At 42.7% G+C, this 23,817-nt stretch overlaps 1 protein-coding gene across 2 annotated transcripts; it reads left to right on the plus strand.

Annotated features, from left to right (window-relative positions):
* The first annotated feature begins 1,155 nt into the window (after nucleotides 1-1,155).
* On the plus strand, nucleotides 1,156-22,221 carry cpeb2 (cytoplasmic polyadenylation element binding protein 2). 2 transcript variants are annotated; one of them, XM_083970406.1, is made up of 11 exons: nucleotides 1,156-2,641; nucleotides 4,069-4,338; nucleotides 9,738-9,828; nucleotides 12,564-12,614; nucleotides 14,301-14,324; nucleotides 15,507-15,680; nucleotides 17,338-17,427; nucleotides 17,986-18,104; nucleotides 18,188-18,302; nucleotides 18,614-18,795; nucleotides 20,450-22,221. In XM_083970406.1, the coding sequence occupies exons 1-11, from the start codon at nucleotides 1,592-1,594 to the stop codon at nucleotides 20,675-20,677; spliced, it is 2,394 nt and encodes a 797-aa protein (XP_083826532.1). In that variant the 5' UTR covers nucleotides 1,156-1,591; the 3' UTR covers nucleotides 20,678-22,221. The 2 variants fall into 2 exon arrangements, with proteins under 2 accessions (XP_083826532.1, XP_083826533.1); XM_083970407.1 differs by lacking the exon at nucleotides 14,301-14,324.
* Nucleotides 22,222-23,817: the final 1,596 nt, after the last annotated feature.

Raw genomic sequence — 23,817 nt, forward strand, 5'->3', positions numbered from 1 at the left:
CACACGCACACACAGTGATGGTATATTCAGTTTAGGACTTGATAAAGAGAGGAAGACCCTGTCTGCTCATTTTATAAAATAAATTAGTTTCTGTGCTCACACACACACACACACCAAAGACACAGTAGTCATTTATAACAGCAGCTTTAACCTGCCCTAATGCTGGAGGCCATCCTCATTTAGAACTAACCCAGCTGATTGTTTTGTATTTTATAGTGAATAAAAGATCTTGTATCACGCGCTGACAGAGGAGTAAAACCCTTTGTCTTTAGTGATCAAACACAAAATGAGCAGTCACACGGTGTCACTCTCATGACTGCCATCACTCTGCCCCATTCACACTGAAATAGAATTTGCCAGCAGCCGTATAGAGCTGCTGGTGGCCATTTACGAGGCGGATCATATGGTAGGGTTGCTTGTCAGCTTTGATTTCAGAACAGGCGATGAAGATTCATCTCCCTTGACAGGCGCTGACATAGAAAACTATATTTAGCTGTTGGCGTCCGTGCGTAAAGTGACGCTGGCGCAGACGCACGCACAATAGTTGTGGACTGAATACTGATAGGGGCAAAGCGTACGGCTATACCACATCATGTAGTGTGCTAATGTTCAGAGAAAAACAGACTGAAGAGACATCCACAGCCCTAAAAGGGAAAGACCATCCATTTACTGTGACACCAGTTCACCACCAGGGTCTGGAGGAGCTTCATTCAGTCGGATCTAGAATCTGCTGGGAATAAAAACCAATGAAATGCCTCATATTTCGGATTGATTGATTTATTTCAAATGCACATTAACCACCATAAGACACTATAATTTCGTCTGATACCCGTAATAACCGACACGTCAGACTGCCACATGAATCATCGCAGCCTCATTATCTCCATACAAACTGCTCTCTACAGGAATATCCACTGTAATTAGGCCGACATCCACTGTAAACTCGCCCTACGTCGTCGTTACTATAGGACTTTCCGGGTCCTGCTGAGGGTGTAGGCCTACTGCACTTTATGAATAATGAAACAATGACGTAAACAATGCGGTCCTCTCTCTGCAGCTCGGTGCTCCGGGCGCGAGGCGGGCGCAGCCGGCGAGGCGTGATGCGCTGGTGACGTAGATCCAGTCGGGGATCTTTAATCCTCCTCTGCCGCAGCAGCGCAGCCGGTAACCAGAGGAGGGGGGTAGCACGGCTAGGACGGGAATGGACCGCACGGGCTAAAGGCTTATAGCCTACTACAAGGCCGAAAACAGCTCGGCTTTTTTTTTAAACATACATGATAGAAAACCACCGAGTAAAAACTGTGATCGCGACTACAACGAGTCGATTATTATTTGCATAGGCCAGACCCCCTCCTCTCTTCCTCCGCCTGCAGCTTGCAGCCTATTCTCAGACGTCCCCGTCCCCCCCCCTCCCTCCTTCACACACACAGGGACTTCATTTAGATACATACAGATTCCCAGACGCGTCTATTCGCTTGGTTTTTTTGAAGGCCGGATTTGACGATCGCCGGTTTCCCAGTTCGCCGCCCCGGTTCGCCCTTCATCCGCGTCCTCGCTGTGTTCCCTGTCAACCGCTGCGCATCAGCAAAACATGCAGGATGAGCCTGTGGGGGTGACCACGCAGTTACCCCCGTCAACCGAGGAGAAGGACAGCGGCAGCCAGGTCAGCAAATCTGAGAGAGCAACCAAGCCGAACCGATCCGACGACAACCACCACAACCACAACCACCACCACCACGACGACGGCGACGACGGCGGCGACGGTGCGCTGAGCTCGTTCACGCCGGATTACAAGCATCTGAACCAGAAGACAGCCTTTACCGAGTTCGATCGAGACCGATTTTGCCCGACCCAGTCCTACTGTGACCTTCAGCACAGCCGCAAAATACATCAGCAGTTAAGTCAGCGCACCGAGTTCGGCCCCTCGCAGTCGCCCCCGCTCCAGGGTCAGTTCAGTCACCTGCAGCAGCGGCAGCACTTCTCCGAACCAGAGCCCGAGCCCGGACCAGAGCCCTGCGCCGCCGCCGGCCCCCGCGGCTCCCCACTGGAAGAGGCTGAAGCCGATGCTGCGTCGCCATCGCCCACTTCCGTAAACCCGCACAAGATCCAAATGGACTCCCCCATCGCCCACCATATAAATAACGGCAATGGCAGCAGCAGCGGCGGCGGCGGCACCGGCAACATGTTGGCCGGAGGTCTCAGCGCCGCTTTCCCGAACCTCCCCGCCCAGGAGATGCAGAGCGCCAGCGGCGGAGGGGGCTCGTCGTCGTCGCCTTCCCTCCCCGGGTTCGGCACCCCGTGGTCCGTCCAGACCAGCGCCTCGCCCCCGCCCCAGCCCAACTCCATCAACCCGCTCCACCACCACGCCAACGCCATTAACCACCAGATGCCCGCTACGGACTCTGACAACGGCTTCTACCCAGGTATCCCCTCCTCCATCAACCCGGCCTTCTTCCAGAGTTTTTCGCCGGTGTCGACTAATCCGTGCGCCGGGATTAATGTGCAGGGCTTCAGCGGTCCCTTCTCGCCCCAGATAAACATCCCTCAGCAGCCGCAGAGCCGCAGATCCCCGGTCAGCCCTCAGATGCATCCCCAGCAGGGCGCCTTCCTGCAGCAGAGGAACAACTACAACCAACATCAGGTGAGATGCTGACACCCCTAACCCCCACCACACACACACACACACACACACACACACACAAACCCACACACATTGGTAAATGCATAATACAGATAAATGATGTTGAACCAAGCTGAGGCCTCCACCACCAATAGGAAGTCCATTCAGATTCAGGGCTCTTGTGACGTTGCAGATATAAAAAGCAGGGCCTTGTGTGTGTGCATTACACAGCTGTGGTCTTTGACAGATAAATAGTCCCATTTTGATTTCCTTCATAATGCATTTGCCATGTTCTCTGCAAAGGGCTGAAGTCACTACTCTTGAGGTCAAGAATGGGAAGGGGTGGGGCCGAGCAGGGGAACAAGGGAGCATCACTGAATCTAGCTGTTGTTCTCTCCTGGAAGCTGGCAGTGGGATGCGGTCACATGGCACCGGACCATCCTTGTCTTGTGGTTCTCTCTGTAGGAATACAAAAGGCTCACAGGATTCGGTGTCCTAAATGGCTGCTTATTTGGGTCAAATGAAGACATCTAGTATCTTTGGTGGTGGTTGTGTTTGTGTGTTTGTGTGGGTGTTGGGTGGGTGGGTGGGTGGCGGACAGCTAAGTAAGACACCCTGAAGATACCAGTGTCAGCAGCAGCAGCAGCTTAAGTGAAGGTTCAGATTATGCATTAGACTTTGGGGCGTGTGTGTTTGTGTGTGTGTGTCTGTCAGTGTAGCCCTCAGTTTCAGGTTTCTCATGTGATTTGCACACTGGGCGTGTGTGTGTGTGTGTGATTGGGTGTGCTCAAAGTGCATCTGTGGTGTGACCTTTAATCTCTTGTGCTTTGTTTACTAGTGCTATGTAAATATATTTTCATTAAACCTCAATATACAGTACACCCATCCCTGTTTGGGCCCCACAACTCATCTGGTTTATTTGTTACCATGCTGGGTTTTTTTAATTTTAATTTATTTATGTTTTCAATGGCTCATTTGTACTTTCAAATGATTTCAAACTGCATCCGACTTTGCAAACAGCTGTTAGCAGTGGATCAAAGCGGGGGAAGGAGTTAAGATGACATCATGTGAGGAACAGAATAGTGATTGTGCTGTAAGATGTTTTCACGTGAAAGCACGGAAAGATTAAACACGATGCGGTTCAGTGTATGATTAAGAGTGGACACAAGGTCCAGGTAGAGAGAGAGAGAGGGAGTGTGTGTGTAACTTACACTGTGCGGTGTTGCAGCGCATGGGATACTTAGTATTAGTCTTAAAGCCCTAAATCTTCTTATCTAGCCACCCGCTACAGGAGCAGATCAAGCGGCTGGGGCTGACAGGAGGGAAAGAGGAAGGGGAGAGGGACAGGATGGGATGAGATGGGGATGTAAATATTAAAAAAATATATATATATATATGAACATGCTCTTTCTAACCCTCCATCTTTCCACATCTTCCGTCTCTTGCAGCCCATGGTGAAGCAGTCTCCGTGGGGCAGCCACCAGGGCAACGGCTGGGGCTCCGGGGGGATGTCCTGGGGTCGGGACCACCGCAGAGCGAGCGGCATGGGCGTGCCCGGCTCGGTCAGCCACGTCTCGCCCCTGAAGAAGCCCTTCTCCAGCAACGTCATCGCTCCCCCCAAGTTCCCACGCTCCGGCGGATCGCTGGGGCCTAAGTCCTGGATCGAGGAAAACATGTTCCGCACAGACAGCAACAGCAACACCTTGTTGCCCCTGCAGGTTGGTGTTTTGGGTTGATGCTGGCTGCCATGGTGATGGTGATGATGATGATGATGTGGGTGGGTTTTTTTTATTTATTTATTTTTTGTATGATCATTAGTTTGGTGTGTGTGTGTGTTTTTTCTGTGAGGGAGGGGGTTTGTTTAGTGACAAAGGCAAACTCAAGACAAAGGGAATGATGATGGTGTGTGTGTGTGTGTGACTGTTTCCATTGAGAAACCTGGAAGGAGAATTATATCACTAGTCTTCACACAAATATAGGCGTGTTTTGCATTTCAATCAGCGGAGAGGAGTGTGAACTGATTCACTCTGCAGGTTTTACCAGAGCTGTGACAAAAAAAGTGGGGGGCTGGGCTGAGTGAGGTGAGATCTGTTTCAGGTACTGAGGAAACCAGTATCTTGTTCTGGGGCCTTCCTGGCTGCACCAGTGTTTACATGGTTCCCGTTCCGTCGTAACTTAACTTACTGATTCTTTTTTTTTAATTTCCTCCTCCACTGCCAACAAAATCCAGTGATTTAAATCCCATGTGGCTTGTAATCATGGTTGACATCCCTTTATTGTCTCTGGGGTTTGTTTGGTATTTGACGGATTGAATGCAGTTAATTAGACTTCATCTTAAAAAACATCTGGAAATTATGGTTATGAACTACCATGACCCAGATGAATCAATACTTGTTAAAGGGATATTTCAACATTTTGGAAAATTGGTCCATTGCCATAATCCCTATAGTCTTAGGAGTAGGTTTGTTACCTTTAATTGTCGGTGCAAGCTATTTTTAGAACGGCAGAGCAGAGCCGCGAGCTGCTCAGAGCTACGCTAGCTTGGTTTCCCTTATCAAACTGATCAAATACACAATCCAACAACTCCAAAACGCTCTCGTGGACAAGTTGTGACCTGCACATTCACCACGCTATGAGATAATAACAGAACGTTAGGAGATGGAGTTGTTTTCAAGGTAAATTCATGCAAAACTGCTGATGCGCGTTCCTGTCATGGGCAGTTTTTCGGCATGCAGTCTCTGCATTTGCCCTGAAAAAGAACTCCAGCTCACGGCTCTGCTCCACCGTTCTAAAAATAGCTTGCACGGACAATTAAAGGTAACGAACCTCCTTCTAGGACTATAGGGTTTATGGCAATGGGCCGATTTGCCAAAATGTTGAACTATCCCTTTAATGATATATATCAATATTATATTAGCAGTAATTATGATTATTTGGGGGGGACGGGGGGCAAAATTGCACCAATTGTATCATCATCTACTTTAAACCTGTGATGACAACATTAACAGTATTTCCTGAAAGCCCATATTGCCATTCGTTATAACACATTTCCAGTACTGTGTGGTACAGCTCATCCTGGATCAGTCACAGGATGGCAAAAACAAGATAGATAGGAGACGTTGTACCACAGAGCCGCCTGTATGACTCATTCCACCTAAAATAATGATATCACCTAAATAATCGTGTCACCCAGGGTTTTGCTGTTGCTATGAGCTCCAATTATTAGTGCTATCACTGCCAAGAAGCACAATGCCTCCTATTCTAGGAAACAGGCCCGACTCCACGGATTGTTCATTTCCATAAACAGGACCCAGGATTTTTCAGATTCCAAGTCTTTTCCTTCCTTCCGCCCTTCGTCTCTGTTTAATGCTCAGCAGCCAGTGACATGCTGTGTGTCTGCTGTGTCATGTTTTAACATCACACAGAGACGGATGAAGGGAGACGGGACAGAGTCACACTTACTCTCAGTGAGGCTGCTGTGTTCTAGTAAAGCCGGTTACGTATTCAATTTTCTACCACCACCACCATCATTATGAAAAATTATGTTTAATATAGTAGAAAATATGTATCTATCGCACATGTTCATTTGCACAGGTGTTGGCTCTTACTGCGTATGTGAAAATTATTGTATAAAACCTTTAAATGACTCCAGAGGGGTCATTTTCAAATTCGGCATTGAAATTGAAAAGAAAACAGAACTGGGATGTGGAGTTCTGCCATATTAAACAGTTGGAGGATGAAAAATGACCACATAGAACATATTTCCTCAGCTGCCTTCAGTGGTATCGAGCCACAAAGTTTAGATAGTCCTGGTTTTATTTTAATATACTCTGTTGCCAATAAAGTTGGAATAATTATGTTTTCAGATACATTCCTCTTTTTATTCCTATTATAAAGGTTAATTGTGGTTTCATTTCCACAGTAATACATTAGGAAGAGATTGATCAATAAAATTTTGATATACACTTTATCTATCATAAATCACATTCTATGAGAAGAGGTAAAAAAAACATATTGGTATGGTAACACTTTATTTGACACCTATCTCTATAACGCATTATAACCATACTAATAAGTTATAATGCAGTTATAACACTGTATAACTATAGTTATAAACACTCATAAATGATCATAATGCTTTATAACAATAATCATAACACACTATAAAGCATTTTATCATGACTTGTAAGGTCAGGTATTATAATATGTTATAATTGTTAGTAACTCGCTGACAATGCCCACATTGATACTGCATTATAAATATAGTTAGAATGTGTTATAATTGGCTTATAAACATGTATAACTATCATTATAAACACTCATAAATGATCATAAGACTTTATAACAATAAGCATAATACATCATAGAGCATTTTATAATGGCTTATAAGGTCAAGTATTATAATAGAGTTATAATGCTCTATAATGTGTTATGCTTATTGTTATAAAGCCTTATGATAATTTATGAGTGTTTATAATGATAGTTATACACATTTAGAAGAAAATTCTAACACATTCTAACTATATTTCTAATGCATTATCGATGTGGGCATTGTCAGCGAGTTACTAACAATTATAACGTATTATAATACCTGACCTTATAAGTCATGATAAAATGCTTTATAGTGTGTTATGATTATTGTTATAAAGCATTATGATCATTTATGAGTGTCTATAACTATAGTTATTCAGTGTTATAACTGCATTATAACTCATTATAAGTATGGTTATAATGCGTTATAGAGATAGGCATCAAGTAAAGTGTTACCAAAATGTTTTATTCCAACTTTATGGGCAACAGTGTATCAGTGTCCCAGTTACTCTGGACATTCCACATACTGCTTGGGAAAACTTCTACTAGAGAATTTGTCCCTTTGGACCAGGTTAACCCAGAAGAGCAGTTGCTCTGTCAACGGAGAGAGACGATGTGCTGACGACCACAAATGAAAGTCGGTTAACCTCCATCACCACAACATCACAGGCCAAGGATCGTGATGGACGCCGGAATATCACGGACAAAACTGGAACAGTTAAACCAGAATGACTCGGATAATGAGATACAATTAGAATTCATTCGAGAAAATAAATCTTCTTGTAATTGGGTGGAGCTGACGTTTAATTGACGGTAATTACGTAGAACTGATTAGCTGGAGATGTGAAGCCAGTGTCAACGTCCTGCGGCTGGTGTTGTATCAGAAATCAACTATGAAAACAACAAAGACGGCCTCCAACGCTTCACTGACCTTCACTGTGTTTGGTGAGGCCGGCTCAGCGGTGTGTCAGTCACCAGAGTTGAACCATATGAGTCATAATTGTTCGTTATGGTGAACTAATCACACTGGAAGAGCTGATGAGCTCAGAGGCTCCATCTCAGCTCTCTGGGTCGGTTTTGGTTTCCATTCTCTCTCTCTGTCTCTGTCTCCTCGTCCGGCCGCGGGAGCCAGTCCAGACATCCTGGAGAATCCTTCATATACTGCTCACAAACACGGCCTCAGACTCCCAGAGTGAATAGAAACGGAAAGAATGTTAATCCAAGCGTGAGCTACTCACACTCTTAAATCTCTTACATGTTAAGCCAAATACCCACATTTCTGCAGGCTTTGTTATTCATAAGCCAAATCACAGCAGCGTGAGGAGCGTGTGGAATTAGACCTGTTATCATCACATTTATTTGTTTGTTTGTTTGTTTGTTTGACAGGTACAATGCACAGTTCTCAGCCGCACCAGAGTTAGCTACAAGCTCATTTTCATCCTGGGCAGGAAACAGAGAACATATCTGATAAGACAAGGAATCTAACACTAGAATATAAGACAAACACACACACACATGCACACAAAAACAAATAAAACAGATCGTAATCACAAAACAGCATCTTCAACAACGATAACAAGATTTTGCAACATTAAGAAACATTGCAATTACAGCAAAGCAGTTTCACACTATTAAAACACAACGACCTAATAGTTATATTAATATATAACTATAATGTGCAATGAAAGAGAGAGCACTAATTACAGTATTTCATATTTAAACATAAACTTAAGATATGGCTCAGAACAGACTTGTAACCATGATTAATCATCATACCTCATCGTCAGCACTGCCTTTACACACACTTTTTATATATCTGTTATCTCTGCAATGTACTCATACACTTTTTTTGGAAATTACATTTTATTGTATGATTTGTTGCAGCAGTGTATTGATGACATTAGATCAATATTTTTTTAAAACAACCTGCCCTATGGATTACAGATGAAAATGAGCTATTTAAGCTCCAACTCCAACATACTGTATTACATTGTTATGGAAACTGAAATGTTGATTATCCTTCCTCTTGTGTTCGGGTCACCACCGACCCGTTTTCAGGTTTTAAATGCATAAAAGTACCACATAAGTTTGTTTATCGCATCAAGGCTTTTTGACTTTGTCAGGAACCTCTATTTAAACAAAATAACTAAAAAAAACTTTTTTTCACAAAATTCTAAAATGCTTTGGTTAAAATTATGACATTTTAGGCTCGGTTTCAACCCAGTTATAACCATAAGAAGAGTTAAAGCTGAAATGATAACCTTTTCATGGATCAGGAAGCCTAACAACATAACCAAGAGATGAGAAACAAAGGGGATGATAAATAATAGTTTTTAGTGTGTTTTACAGCTGATTTAAGACTCGGGTCAAAACCGACCATAACACAAGAGATGGTAGCAGAAAGCTACAAGAGGAAGGTTACATTGAAGCCAAGGGGTATACTGACAAAAAAGGCCCAGGGGCCCACACCAAAAATATGAAAACCAACCTTTTCATGGATAAGGAAGTCTGATTGGTGGTTCATGATTGGGTTGATTTTAGCCATGATGTCATCACCTGATTTCATTGAGTTCTGGTAGCTCTAATAGAGAAATGGTAAATGGTAAATGGACTGTATTTATATAGCGCTTTTTTTACTATACCAGCAACGATACCCAAAGCGCTTTACATCATACATCGCATTCACACACACATTCACACACTGATGGCAGAAAACGTATGTTTGTTTTGTGTGTTGTGATTGCGGATGATACCAAACTTCATTTATATAAAACCTGTGTTTCGTTTTTTTGTGTGTGTTTTTTAGGACCGCACCAGGATGTACGACAGTCTGAACATGCACTCCCTGGAGAGCTCCCTGATCGACATCATGCGGGCCGAGCAGGATCCCATGAAAAGTGAGTTTCCCTTTCTCTTTCTATCTGTTTCTAACGTATGGTCACGTCAGAGGGAGGTGATGCCAGGCAGTGCCCACATCGTGCGGGAAGAGGAAAACGGCACGTTGCTCCTCGGAGCTGTGCTGCTTTTCCACACACACACACACACACACACACCAACACACAACCCGGCTTATTTTCTTCCCCGCTGAGAGCTTAATACTTCTGCCACCAGCTGCACATTAACATGACCCCACAGCTCTGATCCTGTTGCTGCTTAACCTGGCCAGAGCACAGAGCAACAGGGCTGTTCACTCTGCTCTGAATACGTTAAATATCTTTATTTAGTTACAGATGTTTTCTAAAAGATTAGACATGAGCGTTTTCATTTTGGAAGTAAAAAAAAAAAAAAAAAAAGATGTATAAATGGGTTTTTGGTTTTGGTATGAATTATTCCTCATGGCAGTAGGCAGCAGAGAATGTACTGTAGTGTGACACCGCCGTGGGCTCCCGGGCTCAGCTGCTGGACATCAGAGGAGCAGTGTCAGATAACGGCACCGTCCTCCTCCTCCTCCTCCTCCTCCTCCACCACTGACGGCTGCTTGCGGCTCATTTACAGCCTCACAGCTCACACACACAGCTATAGGCTTTAAAGCAGAACTCAAAAAACAAAAAAAACAACACCAGGCAGGCACATACAGTCTGGATTTGTTTGTATATTTTGTAGGCGCTTGGTTATTTGTAGACCTTGCTAAAATCAGGGCTCGTCCCCGTGCCCTCCGTTCTTGGGCAAGTTTCATGTTTTTCCTGCCGCAGCAGATGGAGAGGACATGGGCCAGTGTGCACGCCGGAGAGAAAGGGGGGGGGGGGGGGGGGGGGGTCTGGACTAATTTTAGACGTGATCACACTTTCACACACTGTGTATGACAGCCAAGAGAGCAGGAGAGAGGGAAGGAGGGCTCACAAGGAAGGGCTCTGCCATTTATAGCATCGCCGCCACAGCTAACACAACAGTGTACTCTGGCTATAGCAGCTCAAATAAGACCAGTGCTGCAAATGGAAGTTTAATGCAATTATAAAGAAATAAAACCTTGTATGCTGCTCGCTGCAGTGCTTTTCAATCCACTGTGGATCTCGTTTGGAACAGTAACTGCGTGTGTTGAACATTTAAAGTCACTGTGTAGAATTTGAAAATGTCTGACTCTGTTGACGAATGGATAAACCAGTATGATCTGGTGTTTTCACTATTATAATGATTAAGCAGCTGAATACGATGTTATGGACACATTAAAACCCTTCACAAGGGGGAGTAAACATTTGTATGTGAAAGAGAACGACTACACTAAGAGACACCAGCAAAGATCACTACACAAAGCAATTCAATCCAACTAAATTATGATTGACAATTTTACTGTTAATCAGGCTGCAGATTATCTTTTCTATAGATAAAATGTTATAAAAAAAACTGAAACATAACAATCATCATTTCTTAATTAGAGAATAAAAACACTTTAATTTGTCAGTTATTCAGTTTGTTGCTGATTGACTTCCTGTCGATCGGATCATTGATTATTCGACACATTGTTTCAACCGTGATCGCAATACAAATATGATGTTGCACTGTATAGTGGTATGAGATTTCATAACCTCATTCATTAAAGGGATAGTTCAATATTTTGGCAAATTGGCCCATTGCCTAATCCCTATAGTCATAGGAGTAGGTTCATTACCTTTAATTGTCGGTGCAAGTTATTTTTAGAACGGCGGAGGTAAATACAGAGACTGCTTGCCGAAAAACTGTCCCTGAAGGCAACGTGCATCAACGGTTTTGCATGAATTTACCTCAAAATCAACTCTGTCTCGTAACGTTCCGTTAGGTAACGAACCTACTGCTATGACTATAGGGATTATGGCAATGGGCCAATTTGCCAAAATGTTGAACTATCCCTTTAACTTAACCTGTATATCATATAGATATTCCATACTACTAGCTTCAGTAAATATCCCATCATACTGCTAGTGGAGGAGTCTCCCTCTGGGGATGTCATGATTACTTAGTTTCTCAATTAATCGCGCTATTAAACACCACTATTAATAAATCATAAAGATTCCTAAATACCATCACTTTCATGTCAGAACCATATCAGCAGATGTGCGCCAAAGTAAAGTGCACAGACACTGGTCCATTTACCTACCGTCACATTGAATCGGTATAGGAATTTAAATGTTAGCGTGTCATTTGTGATTAAAAAGAATGATAAACTTAAACTTTGGTATAGATGATAATTAATGACTTCATGTTTCAAACACTTCAAAATCTTTAAATAATTAGTAATATTATTATATTTTGACTATATTTGATTTTACACACTCATAGTGTTGTGAAATTAATTAATGCATAATAATCGTGATCATTCTTATGCCGTGATTATTTCTCTGACCATAATCGTACCAAGAAATTCTATAATCATGACGTCCCACTACCTCCCACTACATCTGAGACAGTGAGGTGCATTTTGGGAAGTTTTCTGGTACAATATGATGTGAAGAAGAGCTGCGGTGTGTCTGCAGGGCTCAGTGTAGACACACATTCACGGGCACACACTGTAGTTGTATGTTTTTGTATGTTCTCGCTCCCATAGATCCTCACCCTGTCCTCTCCATCTGCTCTGTCTCATCCCTATTTGTGTGTGCGTGTGTGTGCGCGCGCGTGTGTGTGCGTGCATCTCTGTGTGTGTGTCTGTTTCTCATGTCAGGCCGTGTGGGATGCCCTAACCCCGGGGCTGACGGCCTACTCATGCTCAATGGTAATTATCTCTCAGCACCATCTCCCTCATGATGCTTCCACTGTTCCTCCTCAGCCTCATTAGACCCTCACAGAGTCACAGTGCTTTAATAAGGTCATTTCTTAAAGGACAATTCCGGGCAAATTCAACTCGTAGCTGTATTTTCCTAACATTTTAGGTCTAAATTTTAGGCCGATGCAGGGACAAACTTAAACTGAAAATCTTCAGATTCCTTCTTAGGAATCTGAAGATTTTCAGTTTAATTGCTCCTGTTTTGCGGTAGTCGTGTCTGTCCCCGCATCGCCATGGCAGCGATGAATGGGAGCGGATGGAAGTTCCGCTGCTTAGGCTGTTTACATCCCTCAAAGCCGCAATTTTTTTTTTCCCACAGACAGCGTCAGATGGCTACTCAAACATGCACTGAGAAGTTAATTTACTTAAAGCAAGCCGACATAATAAAACTAGATCTAATTCAAAGTCTCGCAGAGTCACGTGCAGTCGGAAGCTCCCGTTTGTGTCATAAACACAGGAATATCAACTCTTGACTTGCTTGAAGTAAATAAACTTCTTGGTGCATATTTGAGTCGCCATCTGACGCTGTCCGTGGAAAAAAATTGCGGCTTTTAGGGATGTAAACAGCCTCAATCCGCTCCCATTCATTGCTGCCGTGGCGATGCGGGGACAGACACAACTAGGCTACCGCAAAACCGGAGCAATTAAACTGAAAATCTTCAGATTCCTTCTTTTAGACCTAAAATGTTAGGAAAATACAGCCCTGAGTTGAATTTGCCCAGAATTGTCCTTTAATCTGTATTTTATTTTTGAGCTAATCCAGACAGAATATTTGCATACTCAGTGTGACTTCACTCACAGACCTTACCGTCCTCATGTTATCTGATGGTGCTCACCTGATGAGGAGTGTTTCCATTGTCATTACCAACAGTCACATGCACCACAAACAGCCCTCTCTCTAACAGCCTTTGATTCATATGTAAATCTATATCACCGCCACCCTGCAGACTATTTTTCGACCACACGTCGTGTTGGTTTCAAAAATAGAATCTTGTTTTGTAACAGTCTCAGCAGGACACAAATATGGGTCAAACGGGATTTGCATATCATTTATTATGATTTTTTATTATTATTATTATTATTTTTGGTGCTGCCTGGTGTTTGTTGTTTCCCTCTGAGACTGGGTTTATGGCTGTGATCAGAGGACACCCAGGGTTTTTCAGTTATGTAACATAATACAGCAGTTGGGCAAGTTTATTTTGAACATTTCTCCAAATTTGAATAGATTTTCATAACTGACACATCGTTATTTTAAAAAGAGGACATGTCTCCAGGGCTGATGCATATTCTTTCAGTGGAATAGTTTGGTTCGGACACAAATTTATTTATTCCATGTCTTTATCTTCACAATACTGACACCCACTCTCTGTCTTGATATCCTTAAACCCTCTGTGATCTGTGTCTTTTTTCTTTACTTTTCTTTTCTTTTCTTTTCTTTATCATTCATCACCATCCTTCCCCTTTAAACCCTGTTCAGAACATCAGGACAATGTGAATCAGTTCCCTGTGATTTTTTCTGGCGTACCGATAGATCTTACCACAAAGCTGCTGACTTTAGTTTTAAAGATGTTGTAAATAACCTTTGAGAAATGTCTGCACGCCTCAAACCTGCACTCTGTACTTTTCTACATGCAGCCAGGAGCTATGGGAGACGTCGAGGTAAACTCAGCTTTCTACAACACCCCCAACCCCTCCTCCCCCACCCCTGGCTTCTTCTCTTGTGGCATGCTTTATTGCTTGAATGGATGCCAAACTGCTGAGCCCTTCAGTCTGGGGGTCAGACTGTCAGACAGAAAGGAACAGATTTCATTATACAATCATTCAGTTTAGATTTCACCATGCAAATTGTCATTGGCCATCAAAAGATATCACAATTGTATTTTCTGGTTGGATACACAGACACACGTGATGTCCAGGGTTTAGGGTTACAGTCATCTGAAGCACCCGGCTATGGCAGCTATAATTGCGTCTTGGCTCTATGCAACTCCAAGTGTAATAACAAGCACTAGTATAGGCTAATGAACTAAATCATCTTTTGAATAATTTGTGTAAAGTTGTATCAAAGAAAGTATTAAGGAGTCAGCCAATCACCTAACAATCCTGCTGCTCCTTGAAGCAAAATCAATATAGCCAGTTAGCCCCTGCTAGCTGGATAGCAACAATACTGAGGCCATAATGAATCAGTCCACTAGAGGCTGCTGCAGTTAAACCTGGGCTTTTATACATTAGCATAATGAGGAAGCAGCTAAATGCTACCTGACTGGTAGAAACTGGTCTTGAATATAATGGAGAAGGAATGAATAATCAAATAAAAGTCTATTTGAGGAACAGCCGTTATAAAATAAAAACATGTTTATCTTAAACTGCTTCGATCCTTGTGTGGCCTCTATATTTTACACAATTTATTCATAGAGCAAGTTATTTATTGAGCTAATTCAGTACAATTTTGGGCTCCATACCGCGCAGCAACAGTTTTGTGCCACAACACCCAGCCTGCCTTTCCACACCTGCTTTATCCACCAGACTGCTGGCAGATAAAGTGGAGCACACATGATTGCGTGTCCCATTCTCAGATCTGTGCAAAACCAAACTGCATAATCCTGGCTTTAAGCTGGTGCTTTGTTTCGCAAGCACTCAGTGTAAAGCTGCACTAAATGCAGACTCATTATTTTATAGACAGCCTCTCCTCTGGATTTATCCATGTCATAGACGAGATATGTATATTAAAAAAAATCCACAAAGGAGAGGCAGGTACATGTGGTTCGACTGACTCTGAATATACAGTTTGTGTGTGTTTCACAGAGTGCTTGCCTCTTATCTGCTCTTTTCCTCTCCCACCAGGACGCTCCTCTCTCTTCCCTATTGATGACAATCTCCTTGACGATGGACACGGCAACCAGGGTGTCCCAGGAGTCCTTGGATCTCCCAACTGTTACCCCCACCAAAATGGGGAGCGCATTGAGCGCTTCTCCCGTAAGGTGTTTGTGGGGGGACTGCCCCCTGACATAGATGAAGGTGAGACATGAGACATTTGAATCATTTTCAATAGATAGATAGATAGATAGATAGATAGATAGATAGATAGATAGATAGATAGATAGATAGATAGATAGATCTTTTAGATTAAAACGTATAAAGGGGAGACAGTCAGAAACAGCAACAGATTAAAATATATATTATTATGTGTATTTAAAGCAGCTACAAAGAACTTTCATGTTATGTTGTTTTTGGCGACCCAGCTGCCAGAACGAATACTGCATTTCCCATGAGCTGTAGAGCGTATTGTCGTAAAGACGCTTATCTGACTCACTCCGGTCTGAGTGCCGTAAATCGTTTTGTCCCACTGATGGCTGTTGTAGGTCACACAGAGACACCAGCAGATATGAGAGACTTTGGAATATTGAGTTAAACGTTCTTTGTAGCTGCTTTATTATTATTCAGGGTGGTTATGGCAGAGGGAATGAAAGATGTTTTCTGGGCCAGTGGGGCTTTATAATGCCTACCTGATGGCAGTGGTAGTGGTAGTGGTAGAATCTGTGATTATTTTACTGGCCTGATTCATTACGCAGAGTTTTTTTTATGTTTGATGGTGAGACGGTTTTACCAGGCGGAAATTTTGAAGGTGAGAATATACTGAGCCGTGTCAGGAGTTGTTCTGTTGCTACATGGTACTGGTAAATTTGGCCCCTCACCAAAAGATGCAAGTGAGCTGCAGGAATATGAAAACGTAATGTTAAAACACTGCAGGCTGATTGGTCAGAGAGAGTCATCACTACTGTGTCATCACAGGGCAGGGCGTTAATGGAGGAATAGTTCAACATCTTGGCAAATTGGCCCATTGCCATAATCCCTATAGTTTTAGGAGTAGGTTTGTTACCTTTAATTGTCACAGCTCATGGAATTTCTTGGTTTCCCTCATCTAACTCAAATACACAATCCAACAACTCCAAAATGCTCTCATGGACAAGTTGTGACCTGCACATTCTCCACGCTATGAGATATTAACTTCCCCCGACGGGACATGCATCAGTGGTTTTGCATGAATTTGAATGCAAAACCACTGGTGTATGTCCCGCCGGGGGCAGTTTTTCAGCAAGCAGTCTCTGCATTTACCTAAAAAAAAAGTCTGTCTCGTAACGTTCCATTATTATCTCATAGCGTGGTGAATGTGCAGGTCACAACTTGTCCACCAGAGCGTTTTGGAGTTGTTGGATTGTGTATTTGATGAGTTTGATGAGGCAAACCAAGAAATCCCATGAGCCTCCGTAGCGTAGCCCTGAGCAGTTAGCAGCCCTGCTCTGCTGTTCTAAAAACAGCTTGCATCGACAATGTAAGGTAACAAACCTACTCCTAAAACTATAGGGATTATGGCAATGGTCCAATTTGCCAAAATGTTGAACTATCCCTTTAAGCAATAAGAGTCCTTCCTTGTACTTTCTTCTATGTATTCCTCATGTGTCTTTTTTACTATTACAACAACCTGCCTGGGGACAGATGGAGATTAACCATGGCTATAATCTGGCATATTTACATGTGTACTATGTCCATTAATATGCGCTGTCACTGATCCAAAGAAAGAAAAAATAAAGAGTCAGGTTGAGTGAGAACACTGCCTCCTGTCCTCTATGTTTCTCTTTCCTCACTCATCTGTTGGTTCCCTTCTCTCCCTCAGATGAAATAACCTCCAGCTTCCGCCGCTTCGGTCACCTGGTGGTGGACTGGCCTCACAAAGCAGAGAGCAAATCCTACTTTCCACCTAAAGGTACTTGCCTCAATATTAACGTATACACCCACGACTAATGATCTGAGCCTGGATGGTGTGAAGTGACGATGCTGATAAACAAGGCGCTAATTAGTAGGGGTGGGAGAAAAAAATCGATTCACATAGATATCGCGATATCTTTTTTGACGATTTTTAAATCGATTTTTTTTTTTTTTAAATCGATTTTTTTTTTTTGAAAAAAATGTTTTTTTTTTGTTGTTTTTTTTTTGTTGTTGAAATTTTTGAAATATTGTGCAATGTGTATTTGTTAGCCTCTTTTACATACAGAGAGTACAGGCTTTGAAAAGGGTTTAAGTTCACTTTATAATGGAGTATGTTAATTTATAGGCTCCTACAGTATTTGTGTGCAGATAAATGTTAAAAGTGCAGACTAAAAATCGAGAGAATCGGCAATATCGTAGAATCGCAATTTAAATCGAATCGCCATCCAAAAAATCGTAGAAGAATCGAATCGGGAGAAAAGCATATCGTCCCAGCCCTACTAATTAGACTTTAGGCTAAGATTTATGTGTTCACGTTCCACACTGTGTTTCCTAGGATACGCGTTCCTGCTGTTCCAGGAGGAGAGCTCGGTGCAGGCTCTGATCGAAGCCTGCATGGAGGAAGACGGGAAGCTCTACCTGTGCGTCTCCAGCCCCACCATTAAGGACAAACCTGTGAGTTCAGCAGCATCCGTTCACACTGAGAAGTCTCCAGGATAATCAGAAGGTTCATCTCAAATTCTGACTTTGACCTTTAGGTGCAAATTCGACCTTGGAACCTGAGCGACAGCGATTTTGTGATGGACGGATCTCAGCCCCTCGATCCCCGCAAGACCATCTTTGTGGGTGGTGTCCCTCGTCCCCTGAGAGCAAGTAAGTACACCTCTTTGTTATTCTCAGACAAAGAATCTCTGCTTCTGTGTAAATGTTAAGAAATACCCACTATTAAGCATTAGTTAAGCATTAATAAATACTGAATTCTTCATTTATAACACATAAATACTCATCAGTATGTAGTTTAAAAATACAGTTAGTGCTGAGTATTCATGTGTTATAAATGATGAATTCAGTATTTATTAATGCTTAACTAATGCTTAATAGTTTGTACTTATTATAAAGCCTCCTTCATTCCATCACTCATCTAACCCTTTCCTCTTCTCCTCTCCCCCTCCCTCTCGGACCAGTTGAGCTGGCCATGATTATGGATCGTCTGTACGGTGGAGTCTGTTACGCCGGGATCGACACCGATCCGGAGCTCAAGTACCCTAAGGGCGCAGGACGGGTGGCGTTCTCCAATCAGCAGAGTTACATCGCTGCCATCAGCGCGAGATTCGTCCAACTCCAGCACGGAGACATCGACAAGAGGGTACACACCCCCCCTTTCATTTATAATACCCTACTTTTCATTGGTGTTGTGTTGATGCTTTTACATGACACTTGAGAAAAACAAATCATCGCCTTAATCTGCCTATAACTGAACAACTGAAGTGCATATAAACGCGTTAGTCCAACTAATATCGGAGTTCTCCAACTCCGATTAAGACACCCAGATAATGCGAATGGAATTTGACTTTCTCCGGCATGTATACGCCTAAATCTGAGTTTAACTGGACAACGCAAGTGCGTATGCGCCACACACCCCCCGCTGGCGTATGACCCCGGAAACTCTTGAAATCGCCACGACCACGAGAGATAGCCATGGATCTATAGCTAATATACTACATCCATGGGGATAGAGTGCACCTTATCTGCACAGTGCACACTAAGTAACGCGTACATTACGTACAAGATTAACTCCAGTTGTTTATTATGTGACGTAATAGGTCAACCGGATAGAGGGCCGTATTAACCCGCTGAAACGACGCATATCGCCACCTGGTGTTGAGGAGGAGGACACGTTCCCATCAGTTATTTGATTTTCTCTGTTGCGTGTAAACTGGGACAAGGACAGAAGTCCGATTAGACGCCAAAATCGAATTTTGAGCATAGTTCGATTAAGCTCTGCATGTAAACGTACTGAATGATGGAGATACAAGTCAGTTCATACAGTAATGGCTCAGTGAGCATCTCTTGTGGTCACAAACACAATCCATTTGTCCCAGTATTGCAAATATTTATTCATCTGTAAACTTAGCGAAAGCAAATGCGTTGTTTTGACGCTCGTGAAGGTCTGTGCTCAGTGAACGTATCAGTGTGTTCAGTGAACGTACTACACTGTGAATGGGAGCCTCAGGGCGGGGGGCAACCGCCATTCCGACATCCCAACAGTCCGACATAGGTCTCTAATTGTCTAAATGGCAACACTTAATTTTCTATCAATCTATTTTTTTCTTTTGTTAAACATCCTGCCTTTCCGACAATTCCTTTAATAGTGTTTTTTTTCCCCAAAAAGATTTTGCACTGGTTGGGTTTAGGCAATGAAGAAAGGAGTTGGTTAAGTTTAGTAAAAAGAGCAGGTAGAGGCTAGACAGGCAGACTAGTCCCTGTCTGCCCTCTGCTGCGTAATAACGCACAACCATGTGGGTATTCCTCTATCAGCATGTCTTATAGAAGAGTCACCTGTTGAGTAACGCACATTTTCTTTTATATTGAAAGCCTTGTTGGAATGGTGGGACGTTCACATGCCGGAATGGCGGTATGTCGGAATGGTGGTATGTCTAAATGGTGGGATGTCGGAATGACAGCACGTAACCCCTCAGGGCTGAGTCATGAACTGAATCATGATGGGAACAAATCTTTTTAATAAACTGATTCTAGTGATTCAGTTCTCTCAAAAGAACTGCCGTTCCCAACACTCTACTTTTCATGAAGCGCACACGCAGCAGCCATTATGAGGATGTGAGTGTGTGTGTGTGTGAGAGAGAGAGAGAGAGAGGTAGAAGCAGCAGCTTGTTGCTATGGTGATTAAAACCTAATTAAGGCTGATTTAATTAACTTCCTCTCTGTTACTGTGAGCCTTGGCCTTTGGTGAACATATCAGACTGCAGCTGTGTGACTCTACCCACCATCTCCTCCCCCAGGTGGAGGTGAAGCCCTACGTCCTGGATGACCAGCTGTGTGATGAGTGTCAGGGCGCGCGCTGCGGAGGGAAGTTCGCTCCCTTCTTCTGCGCCAACGTCACCTGCCTGCAGTACTACTGCGAGTTCTGCTGGGCCAACATCCACTCCCGCGCCGGACGGGAGTTTCACAAGCCCCTGGTGAAGGAGGGGGCCGACCGCCCCCGGCAGATCCACTTCCGCTGGAACTAAGAGACGAGCCCCCGCAGCCATGGTGACACAGTCAAGAGGGAAGGGATATGAAACACTGGCATACAGGAAAAAAGGAGCATTGCTCTGCCTCTCCTGCTCTCCTAAGCTATCAGTATAATCGAGTACGTAACACTATACAGTATACAGTATAATATATATATCTATATATCTTTTGTAGCAGTCAAGCACCACAAGCCTCAGTTTTTCACCAAAACCCCCCTCACATCTCAGGCTCTGACAACTCTACAACTCTTTTGTGGTACTTTCATCTTTTTCTAAGAGGAGATTTAAAAAGAGATTGATTTTTGTAGATTTTTTTATCATTATTATTTTTGTATGTGAGATTTAAAGTAGATACGGGAATGTTTTTGCATGGGGGCAGCTCGTCTGTCCGTTTGTCTGCTGCTAGCCACCCCACAGTGCGTGTAAAGTGCACACTTGTTTCTGGGAAGAAAAAAAAAAACGAAGGAAAAAAAAACCTCGATTCTGTAACGTTGACGCCTGCCCCAGGTCATTAACCAAAGGTAGCAAAAATGATAGGAAGCTTCAAATTGACACATTTCTGCTGGCGAAAACAAAGCGGTTGTTTTTTATCGTTGCCGTGGGCTCTTTTCTTCTTGTTCGAGAGTTTATTCAAAAAGAACTAAGATAGGTTATTTCTGCGCTCATACTGACCCATAGAGTGATACCTCAAAATACGAAATCTGGTTTCTTCTAACTGTATTCAACATTTATACCTAACGAGCTACTTTAGAAGCTTTGCTGCTATATATACATATATATGAATAGATGAGTAGGTATTATATTAAAATGCCATTTATAAAGCAGAATCATGTAAAATGCAGTATGCACTCGACCACTAATGGCCCCCGTTGCCATGGAAAGAGTTAAAAGTGCATGTAATGACTATAGGCTTAGCTACCCAACTAGCATGCAGGATAGATGTGAAAAAAATACACCAATAAAAAAAAGAAAAAACAAACCACTGAAATCATAATTAAAGACAAGACGTCAAATTCTATAGTCAGTAGCATGACCATCTATTATAGATGCCTAAGAGGGGAAAAAATCAGACAAAGCTAAATAACTAAAAAAAACATATTTAAACTTTGCATGCATCGATGTTTATCTGTTGTTTGATCCGTTTACATATTTAACGATACAAAAAGTGATATTGGTTCTACTGTAGACTTAGTGGACGCCATCGTTTTGTGACATGGTGGCTTATATGGCAAAAAAAAAAAATCCTCTTGAGAAGCAGAGTGGTGTTCAGTGGTTTGTGTCGTTGGTTTGTGTGTCGTCCATGTGCTGTGTGACTGTTGTTAGTGTAGACTGAGGCTCTAGTTTAGTTTCCTACCCGAATACACAGAGGAGAACGGAAACATCGCGACGACTCTGCCTTCACCCTTCCTATCCTTTTATCTTCGTGCGGTCCCAAAGGTTTTAATCTGATTAAAAAAAGAATAAAAGCATCGACGTCCAGGCACCAAAGGCAGAAAAACGAGACAAACAAACAAACAAACAAACACACACACACACACACACAGCTTGGGAGGTTTAACTGTGAGAAGTGGGCCTGGGCTTCAGGTTGTGTTAATAAGCATCTTTAGGACATGTTCACTTCACGAAAGCTGTTTGTTTTTGTAAAGACTATAGTCGAGACAGGAGTGTGTCCACGTCCCCACACACACACACACACACACACACCCAGCTTTTGTAACAAGGATAAAGACGCTCGGTTTTCTTGGCGCGCTAAAGACGAAAACTCTCTTTTGTTTGTGTTGTTTTGTGTGTTTGATTTCTCACCGTGACCCTTGAAAACTAAAAAAAAAACTATTTAGGGACAATCTTTGTGTGAGGACGGCGGCCCCGGCCCCGGGCCCGGCCCCGGCCGTCCGCTCGGTACTGTACAAGTGTGTTGCTCTGGTGTCTTTGTGGTTTTTGTGCTCCACACCCTGGTGTGTGCTCCTCTGTATCTGTGCTCATGCATCAAGTGTGTTATGAAACTGATTATTTATAGCTGTTACTTATAATTGAGTCATATAATTTAATTTGTGTCAACTACTTACCCATCACTGGCCCTTCAGTATGTTTTTATAATATATATTATGCACTACTTTTCTATATACCCTGCCCCCCCCTCCCCTCCCATCCCCCCGCAACCTTTCTTTTTCTTTTCTTATTATTATTATTCACCCCCTGAAGTGATTTCAGTGCAGATGTGGATTCTCTGAAAGTTCCACCTATTTATAATTCTACAGATTTATTAAAATTTATTTTTTCATGATTACTTATTTAAGATGTAGCGTGAAGCAGTGGTCTTAAGTTATCTCTATGTTCCGTATGAGTAGAGCAGGAATCCAATATTTTACAAATATATTAATAACTAATGTAGTTTGGATGTTTTGAGGAGCGATGGGGTCAGAGAAGGAGCTCCCGTTGTTGTTGCCCCCCACACCCCCACACCCCCCCCCCGCCCCCGTGGCTTCAGTTCTCATGGTGTCCGCTGCGAAAACATGTGTGAATATCGTCACCTGTAACACTTGACTCGTGCTGTTCTTGTGAGGTTCTATTTTCTATGTTGAACACTGTTACTTTGTTCTGTATGTGTCTTTGTTTTTGTAAAAATCATATTTATTTCACTATTTTTGTAGACAAAAAAAAAACTATTTGATTTTGATTGTATTTTTCTATTTAAATAGGACTATTATACGATCTGCCCCCTCCCCCTCCCTCCCCCCACCACCACCACCACCAGTGATTATTATTATTATTATTATTATTATTATGTCCAAAAATTCTGTTCAAAGACAAAGAATCATGTCATTAGTATCATCAAAATTTTTGATATACAGCTGATTCTTATTTTGATACACATGATACATTTTGTTTGAAGGAAGGAAACATGAAGGTTTTATTATATTCTTGGAAGACACTTGAGATTCTCCCCGTTGCATCGAGGCCTCGGCTGCCTGTCCTCCATGATGCTCTGAAACTTGAATATAACACATTTTGAAAGGCTGACTAACCTCGAATCTGTGTTGTGATGTGCAATACTGTTTCTAATGTTTGTATAAAAAGTAAGAACTACAGTGTAAACCTTTTTAATGCAGATTTATTTTTTTCATTGCATATTTTGC

The sequence above is a fragment of the Trachurus trachurus genome (genome assembly GCF_905171665.1).
Source record: "Trachurus trachurus genome assembly, chromosome: 4".
Classification (NCBI taxonomy): Eukaryota; Metazoa; Chordata; class Actinopteri; order Carangiformes; family Carangidae; genus Trachurus; species Trachurus trachurus.

What these genes read in the sequence shown, in the direction of transcription:
- cpeb2 (XM_083970406.1), top strand. Translation starts at nt 1,592, where the DNA reads ATGCAGGATGAGCCTGTGGGGGTGACCACGCAGTTACCCCCGTCAACC. An exon ending in GAGCTATGGGAGACGTCGAG is followed by an intron (nt 14,325 to 15,506) that starts GTAAACTCAGCT and finishes CTCTCCCACCAG; the next exon opens with GACGCTCCTCTCTCTTCCCT. An exon ending in ACGGAGACATCGACAAGAGG is followed by an intron (nt 18,796 to 20,449) that starts GTACACACCCCC and finishes CTCCTCCCCCAG; the next exon opens with GTGGAGGTGAAGCCCTACGT.